At 37.7% G+C, this 9259-nt stretch overlaps 1 protein-coding gene across 1 annotated transcript in view; it reads right to left on the bottom strand.

Annotated features, from left to right (window-relative positions):
- Window positions 1-6941, bottom strand: part of COL21A1 (collagen, type XXI, alpha 1) — a 74482-nt gene extending 67541 nt beyond the window's left edge. Inside the window, exons 1-2 of the mRNA XM_009999271.1 lie at window positions 6854-6941; window positions 2962-3513 (exon numbers count right to left, since the gene is read on the bottom strand). Coding sequence (XP_009997573.1) covers window positions 2962-3513; window positions 6854-6941 — 640 coding nt within the window. The remainder of the gene's footprint in view (window positions 1-2961; window positions 3514-6853) is intronic.
- Window positions 6942-9259: the final 2318 nt, after the last annotated feature.

Below are 9259 nucleotides of genomic sequence, written 5' to 3' on the forward strand. Positions count from 1 at the left end.
ACAAAAACAACAACAACAAAAAAAGTTATTTCATTTCTAAAATGGTATGACTTCAAAATGCTACAAAATTATAGATGTTAATTTCCACAGTGCACTAACGATTTGGATTAATCCAACATCCCTCCTATGAAACTGAAAAATGGACAAAGGTAAACTTATTTACAACTTCTTTTTTTTTCATCTTCTTTTCTTGAAATGGACCTTAATGTAGCCATTCTCACTGGACAAATACTGTGTGATAGATTTTCTGTGGAAACTAAATTTAGCTAAATATTATCTCTGTTTAAGCCTCTTCACACAAAAACAATACCAGGCAGTGGACCTAAGTTGTCTTGAAAAAAAAAAAGTGAAATAGCAGAGTGAAATTTAATGCTAAAGCCAACATTGTATTGTTCTTGTTTTATTAAAATTATGCTAAATTATTTACAATACATATATTTTCATAATATATTTCCCATTTTTTCTGCAGAAAAGCATCAGTTCACAGAAAGGTTAGGAATACATTCCAAAGAATGGGTGGAGAGTTCTCTCATCTCCATCTGGACCAGGCATGGGCTGGAAAATGCACATTTCAGTGCCAGGGAATTATCAGCTCAAAGGTCTAGACTCGCTTCTCTTTGTAATACAAGCAATGCTGCAAGATTCTCTTTCTAGCCAACCCAAGAGCAGTTGGAAGCTGCCCCATTCTGGTAGAGGAAGCAGGATACATAAACTCTAAGAAAATTCAGCTAAGTGTCTGCACAAGATATCTATGGTGGCTACCGAGCCTATACTAAAATCTTGTTTCCTCACAGCATTTTTCTATAGTTTTCAGATGAAATCCTGTGTAATGTGCTCTAGGTGATCCTGCTTTAGCAGGGACTAGATGATCTCTAGAGGTGACTTCCAACTCTGACAGTTGTGTGAGTCTGTGAGTCTGTTTCCTGAAGCATGAAATAGTTTTTTGATGTTAAATGATATTATCTAGCACAAAGGGATTTTTCTCAGCATCTTCCAGACATAGTTTGGAGGTCTGCATTGAGTATGGTTCTTAAATGCATCCCTGCCACACAAACTTTTCTATATTACTTCTAGAGAACGTTAATACTACAGGAACATTCAACTTCCAGAATAAATATTAAATATTCCTTAAATACCTGGAGATATTTAGCCATGTGGTACTTTCTGGATATCAGGATTAGCAGGTTTTTTCACCCTGCCTTACTTTAGAACCACCACTAGAGTTCCCAAAAGGCACATGAGAGCCCTCCGCTAGCAAGGCAGTTCTCATCAGCAGTACTTGCTGCAGGAACCGCCAAACCTCAGCTTCCTTTTTCCAGAAAGGAATTACTGCTGCTATGTTCTTGTATCTGTGTTCATTTAACAAGGAAGTTAAAAACATCAAAGTGTAAAGGACAGCATTTTTTTAGGTAAGAAAACAAAGACAATTGATAGAAATGCAAAAATTTTCAGGCAGTTTTATGTTCATGTTTTATGAACATAAAACATGTTTTATGTTTCAGGCAGTTGGTTGATCATAGCCAAAGCATTGCTGCTTTGTCCTCATGGAACTTCCTCTCCCATAGTGAATCTTAACAAAATCACTAAAATAATCCACCACTCAGGTATAAAATTTCCAGTTTACTAGACTTGGAGTTCACCCGCTAAAGACATTGCGGTTAGGAACGAAGCTGCCAGTTGGCTCTGATTGCTCTTTGACAGAGACATCTCAGTGCTAACACGAGGGAGAGCCCAATTTCAGAGACTGGAACCAAAGGGTCACTTAAAGAAAAACAGTAAGTGGACTTTTGTATATGTACTCAACACCCAGAGATCAATCTGTAAGAGTCACATCAAATACCACAGCTAAATTTTAAAGGATGTAAGTTAACTTAATTCTGAAAGCTGAAAATCCATCCTCATGGAATATAATGTCACTTCTTCTAAACTTTTTTAAAGAAATACTGTGTTTATTTTGGGGAATTTCTCCCTGCGTGATGTTTTATTAAAGAATTTAGCTGCACTTAGCTGATTTCCTTTTTGGACTGACGATCTTACTACATCAGCCACAAGGAATTATTATGATTTTCATATCTGTATCAGGAAATAAACACTATTAATCTCAGCATAAGTATCACCATATTTTTTTTTCAATAAAGTGAGATCAAATGTAAACTATTTTTCATTCTTACTAAGTGCAGAAATATGGTAGAATTGAAATATGACTTATATCAATTCTTAGTAATAAAGCATGTATAAAATTGTGCTGAGAAAGATTTGCTTTATAACAGTCCAAGTGATACATTTTAGAAACTATTTGCTATCATTTGGGGAAAAGATAGCAGTGAGGAAGCCTTTTTTTACAAGGCTATGAGAAAACTCAATGCAGTCATGCTGCTAGCATTCTAAAGCTAAAATGACATTTTAAGACAAAAGCTAAAAGTCATTTTGGTCTTGGCTAATTCTTCTATAAAATCCTTCGAAAAAAGATCGTAACAGCTTGTTACAATTCCAGGCACTTTAGCCAAGTCTTTCTTCTGGGTTTTTCAACACATGCTAGCGGAAGAACTCCTGTTTGTAATGATAGGCTATCCTCTCAGCTATCAAAAAGAAATGCTAGATCAGGGCTAAGTATGAGCCACACCCAGGGAAAGGATAAAGGAAGCCTTATATTCACAAGACTCTGAGAATTGATCAGCTATTTCAAGGTTCTTAAACTTTATCAATTAAAAAAAAAGATGGATGCAAAAGGATACATACTGAAATTATACACAGTGTTAAAGCAACTTATCTTTCCCAAATATATCTATCTTTGTTTAACTGAGAAAATAACAGTTTGGGAGTGATACCTGCAAACAAGATCAAAATTAAATAAGATCTTAGTATCAGGTGCCATTTCTCATGCATTCTGCTTGTAAAATAAAGAAATGGGTACAGAACTACATTCTGCAAACCTGAAATATGTTATAATCTGTTACTTACCCTCACAGAGTTTCTGCTTTATAACTTCTTTAATTCTTGATATTGCAATATAATCTTCAACATAAAATACATAAGTTGATGATGGCTTGTTGGCAATAGCTTTAAGTTCATCCTCCTCAATTTCTGAGCCAACACCAATAGCAAACAAAGTGATTTTATTTTTCCTTGCTTCTGCTGCTATGTCTTTGACTTCATCTTGGGACTTTCCATCAGTGAGAACAACTGCTATTTTTGTTAAAAATCTTGAAGATTTTGCAAAAAGATGGTCAAAGGCAAACTGAATGGCTCTTCCTGTTCTTGTATTTCCTCCCAAGTAGTGTATGGACTCCATTTCCCTGATGAGGTTCTCAGTGGATTCATGAGTTCCAAGGGGAATTTCAAGTACAGGGTAATCACTGTACTGGACAACTCCAACTTGAATAAACTTTGGCCCTATGTCAAAGTTTCTTGTAATATTGACAAGCCAGCTGTTGATTATTTCAAAATTTTCTGGGCCAACACTATAAGAGCCGTCTAAGATAAAAACTAAATCAGCTGGAGCAGTTCTGCAACCTGAAAAAAAATATATATTAAAAAAAATGAAAGAAATATTTTAGTAAACTCTTCCACTTTCTTCTTCAATGAGAAATGTTTCCATACTAATGGCTGTTTTTATTAGAATCTATATTAAAAAATATGTTTTATTTAAAAACCAATCAGCTGAGTTCATCAGAGAAAACAAAATTGTTTCTAAAAGCCACACAGATCCAACTTGGTATCTGAAAACCATACCATTTTCTGTTTTTTACATTATCACTAGAAGCTACTATGAAAAATTCTATAATTCAATTCCTTGGCTGGCAATTGCCTTTCATGCAATCAGCAGAGAGGAATATATTTTGGTTTTTTCCACATCTCTTTGTTCTCAGAGATTATAAGCATAAAACCCCATTTTTGTTAGCAAACCAAGCGCTTTGTAGAGGAAGACTACAGTCTGAATACTCTAGAATTCAGCACTAATATCCAGTCCTTTTACAAATAAATATTAATTGACTTCTGACACTGCTATATGGCACTTACAGAACTAGTTATTATAAAATCCTGAGTCTCAATTGAATGTTACTGGTAGCATATTCTAAAATTAGTAAAATAAAAATGTCCAGTGAACAAGCTCAGCCTCCAGAACATAAATCATGAAAATATTCAAAAAAACTAATATATGTGCACAATGACTTAGGTATGGATTCAGCTCCCCTAGCTGTAGTCACTTACAAATGGAGCTTTTAGACTAAATGCCAACTACAGGCCTTGCATTGACACAAGCATTTCCATAGGACAGTACTATCCATCTTATATGCACATGCTCAGATGGAGGGAAGAACTCTTTAGAGAGAAACACCTTCCATCAACAGTGAAAGGAACTTAGATAACTGACACAAGGTGCCAAGGACATGGCCCAAACCAGCAGAGATTATTTTGATCCCAGGACACATGAGGTCATAGGGATTGCAATGTGTTACTATTCTTTCTGTTATGTGAAAGGCTGAAGCTCCACCATAGGAATGAGAGCTTTGGTTTGTCCTGACATCTGCCTATGGACACTTCTGGTGAGGTCAAGATTTCAGTTTCCTTGAAAGCAAGTGAAAACAGTCTGGTGGAGAATTGCTTTTACAATGCAGGGGGTGGTGAAAAGACAATGAGAGAAGGAGCAAGGGGTGAATAGAGTGCATCCCCCTGTAGTTTCCGTTGGAAAGGACTTTGGACATCATTGGGCCATGCTTAGAGACCCAGCTTACAGCATACAGACTGAAAAAAATATGTCTTTCTAGGGACCAAAAGGAATTTTATGGAGTTTATTATAAAACACTGAAAACTGCTGGATTGAGAGCAGTGTTGCCCTCCACTGGACTCTGTAGAAGTTCCCTGTCTCTCCTGAACTGGGGAGCTCAGAACTGGACACAGTTCTCCAGATAAGGCCTCACCAGGGCAGAGTAGAGGGGGAGAATGACCTCCCTCGACCTACTGACCACACCCCAGGATTCCCTTGACCTTCTTGGTGGCAAGGGCATATTGCTGGCTCATGCATAATTTACTATCTATCTGGATTCCCAGATCCTTCTCCTCAGAACTGCTTTCCAGCAGGTCCACCCCTAACCTACACTGATGCATGGTGTTGTTCCTTCCCAGGCACAAGACCCTACACTTCCCCTTGTTGAACCCTTAGGTTCTCTGCCCAGCTTTCCAGCCTGTTCAGGTCATGCTGGATGGTAGCACAGCCCTTTGGAGTGTCAGCCACTCCTCCCAGTTTGGTATCATCAGCAAACTTGCTGAGGATAGACTTTGTCCCCTCATCCCTATCTTTGATTAATATGTTGAACATGACCAGGCCAAGTATTGACCCCTGGGGGACACCACTAGCTACAGGCCTCCAACTTGACCCTGCTCCATTAATCACAACTCTCTGAGTTCTGTCACACAGCCAGCTCTCAATCCACCTCACTGTCCACTCATCTAGCCCACACTCCCTAAGTTTCCTAATGCGAATGTTATGGGACACATTGTCAAAAGTCTTGCTGAAGTCGAGGTAGATGACATCTGCTGCTCTCTCCTCATCCAGCCAACCAGTTATGTCATCATAGAAGACTGACAGATTGGTCAAGCATGAATTACCCTTGGTAAATCCATATTGACCACTGCCAATAACTTACTGTTCTTCAATGTGTTTAGAGATGACATCCAGAACGAGTCATTCCATCACCTTCCCAGGGACAGAGGTGAGACTAACCTGCCTGCAGTTCTCTGGGTCCTCCTTCTTGCCCTTTTTGAACACTGGAGTGATACTGGCCTTCCTCTAGTCCTCAGGCACCTTTCCTGTTCTCCATGACCTTTCAAAGATGACAGAGAGTGGCCCAGCAATAGCATCTGCCAGCTCTCTCACCACTCACAGGTGCATCCCACCAGGGCCCATGGACTTACAGATGTCCAGTTTGGCCAAGTGGTCTCTAACCTTGTCCCCCTCTATTGAGGGAAGGTCTTCCTCTTTCCAGATGTTTCCCCTTGCCTCCAGGGTCTGGGATTCATGAGGGACAGCTTTAGCAGTGAAGACCAAAGCAAAGAAGGCATTCAATAGGTCTGCCTATTCTGTGTCTTCCACCACTAGGTTGCCTACCTCATTCATCAGCAGGCTTACATTTTTCCTGCTCTTCCTTTTTCTATTAATACACTGAAAGAATCTCTTGTTTTTAAGCACAGTGGCCAATACGAGTTCTGCTTGAGCTTTGGCCCTTCTAATTTTCCCCCTGTATAGCTTCACTACGTCTTGGTATTCCTCATAAGTTGCCAACCCTCTTTTCCAAAGGCCGTAAACTTTGCATTTATTCCTGAGGTCCAGCCAAACTTTGTCTTTCATAAAAGCTTCTTTGCTTTAGCTTTTTCTTTTCCATAAACCAGATTTAGAATATAAAACTTGGTTTGGTGGGGTATGAGATGCTAATTTTGAAGATATGCAAGAATATCTGTCCCAGAGCTAGAGTTATCTCAGCTTCCTCTCACAGAATCTTTAGTTCCCTTATTTAGTTTCTCACGTAGCATTAAGCTATTCAAAACATGACTTCTGAAGAAATGAAAATATAAATACTCAAGACACAAGTTTAAATCAAGACTGAAGCTTTACAGTTCTATCTGCCCCCTTAAGCATTTCAGCAACACAAAACAAAATAAATATATTCCCTTCCTAAATAAGAAATAAGACATTTAAGTTATTTACATATCATAGGATTTTCACCAGGAAAATAATACTGGGAAAAAAAATCACCATCAACAGAAGCCTACACGTGGACATGAAAAGCTGTTTTCTAAATTCAAGGAATGCTTTATAGTTGCCCTTATCTGAAATATAAAACTTAAGACGTACTTGCTCTTTTTTCCCCATCTTCAGCTGAGATGTAATCATGAAGTAGCAGAATCAATAGCATCTGAAAAAGTGTTACAACCTGTGCCATGTGTATTGTATTTTCAAAGTCTTGAGATCAAACTAGATGGGGAAGAAATAAAAAGAAAATACAGTGTTATTACAAAACACAACTAAACTTCTGTTTTAAAACCTGTGAATGGGGAGCAACTTTGAATCAAGTCTGCAAGACCAGATGTAAGGCCAGTCTGCAATGGACCACAGACCCAAACAGTGTCTGTCAGGCACATAAAGCCCAAAATTGAGATTCTAAACTCAACAGTGCTCACTCACCAGCTTTTCTGTGGAAGCTCAGTTTTCACTAAGGCACATTCATACACTTCTGCTAGGTACATACATAAATAGGTTATATTATCTATTCCAGTCATTCCTGCCCAACCATTATCCCACTTCACATGCATTCTCCAGTCAGTCATCCAAAATATGGCAACTGTTTATGTACCAGGTACTGGTGTGGAGATGTTACTTCAGACTCAACCTGCATACTTTAACAGAAACTTTCTTCCCCATTGAATTATTTGGCTTGCCCTCAGAACAGCACTGTCTTTGCACTGCTCAGTAACTGGCCAATCAACTTATTGCTTTAAAATTTTCTCATATTTACAGGAAAATCTCTAAACCATTAAAAGGAAAAAAAAAAAAAAAAGCTACATTCAGGACAAATGTTTTAGTAGCAATTCAAGGCCGATTCACTGCACTGCCCTTCAGAGTCACTAATTTAAGTATTTTACATTGAGTCAGAAGATTAAATATTCCTCTTCTCTCTACAGGCTTTTCTTTGTCTTTAGTTAGTCTTTATCTGTTATATACCAGTTTATCACTTACATTCTTGCTGCTTTTATCAGCCTATTTCCTAAAATTGAAATGCCTTCATTGAATAAGGACAAGACTCCTTTCCTTTTCATATCTTTTCTTCTAGTCATAGATCTTATGCCCACCTCAAAACTATCTACACACTCACCTAAAAGGTCAAATATAAATGAAAATATTTATTACACAACAAAACTAAAAATAAATATATTGGGCGGTTGGTGAAAGCTATGAGTATTTGTCCTTTTTATATCACTAATCTTGAATTTTGAACTCTCCAGGGTAGACAAGGTGTCCACCACATTACCAGTAACAAGGTACTAGCAGATGTTCTAAAACTTCTGTAGTGCTGGAAAACACTATTCTCCAACAATACAGCAAAACACAATTCAGCCTGCCCATTGCAAGTGCCTCTTAGAAAATGAAATAGGTAAATAGAAATAAGTAACCATTTTCTTTTCCATGACTAGTGAAGGGGGTAAACTCTGTTATTCATCTTACCTTCCATGAGAATGGGTGAGAAACCAGAAGCACTTTGGAGTCCATGGGATAGGACATGACATGCACTGTTCCAATGATACTACATAAATACTGGGATGTCAACTTCATTTAAATAGATTAATTGCCAGTTTCTTGTCCCAACTCTTTGAAAAAGGATCTGTTTAAACTATGCAATTAAGTGTGTAAGTAATGGGCATGATGAAATTTTGCTATAACAACTGTGGACAATTTGCAGTTATTATTTCAGACTGGATGGTTTGTAAGATTAATAATTTTTAAATCACTTTCAGCCTTTTCTATAGCAAGTGTTTACTGAAGGGTAAAATACATCTCTCACAAAGCCAAACTGAAAAATACCAAAAAAATTTTAAAAAAAGGCAAAAAAACCCAAGCATTAAAGAAATTAAACCTACGTGGTAATTTGAATAGCAGGTAACCAAAGAAGAACAAATGCATTATTTGAGAATATCAGAAAAATGTCGGCCTGTAACTGAAAAAAGACAGACTGCTGTACAGAGCTGATGGTTTACCAAAAAACTACAATGCTGGCCCCAATAAACTATAAAATCCTATATATTAACCCAAAAAGAAAAGGTCAAAAAATTGATAAGGAATAGTTGTGAAAAAGACAAATGAGGAAAGTAATACAAAAGTACATTACATACTTTTTGGTGTCTGTCATCTCTGTGGTTGTCTAAATGGTTTATTATGTAAAAACCATTGAATTTACATAAAAAGAAAAAAATAAACAAGCAACTCAGCGACTTCACTGCATCACAGAATCACACAGAGAATCACAGAATGTTAGGGGTTGGAAGGGACCTCTGGAGATCATCGAGTCCACCCCCCCTGCCAGAGCAGGACCACCACAGAATCTAGGGCATCAGTCTTAACTAAAAAGAGTACAGGCACTGCTACCCTTAACATTGCACCTTGTTTTGAAAATAAAACAGCACACTAAATGTACAAAATTGTTTTAACAACACACTCCCTACAGCACAAAACTTTTTCTGTGCTCCATGCCAAAAGCACAGGCAC

This window comes from Chaetura pelagica, unplaced genomic scaffold (genome assembly GCF_000747805.2).
Source record: "Chaetura pelagica isolate M959 unplaced genomic scaffold, ChaPel_1.0 scaffold90, whole genome shotgun sequence".
In the NCBI taxonomy this organism is placed as follows: domain Eukaryota; kingdom Metazoa; phylum Chordata; class Aves; order Apodiformes; family Apodidae; genus Chaetura; species Chaetura pelagica.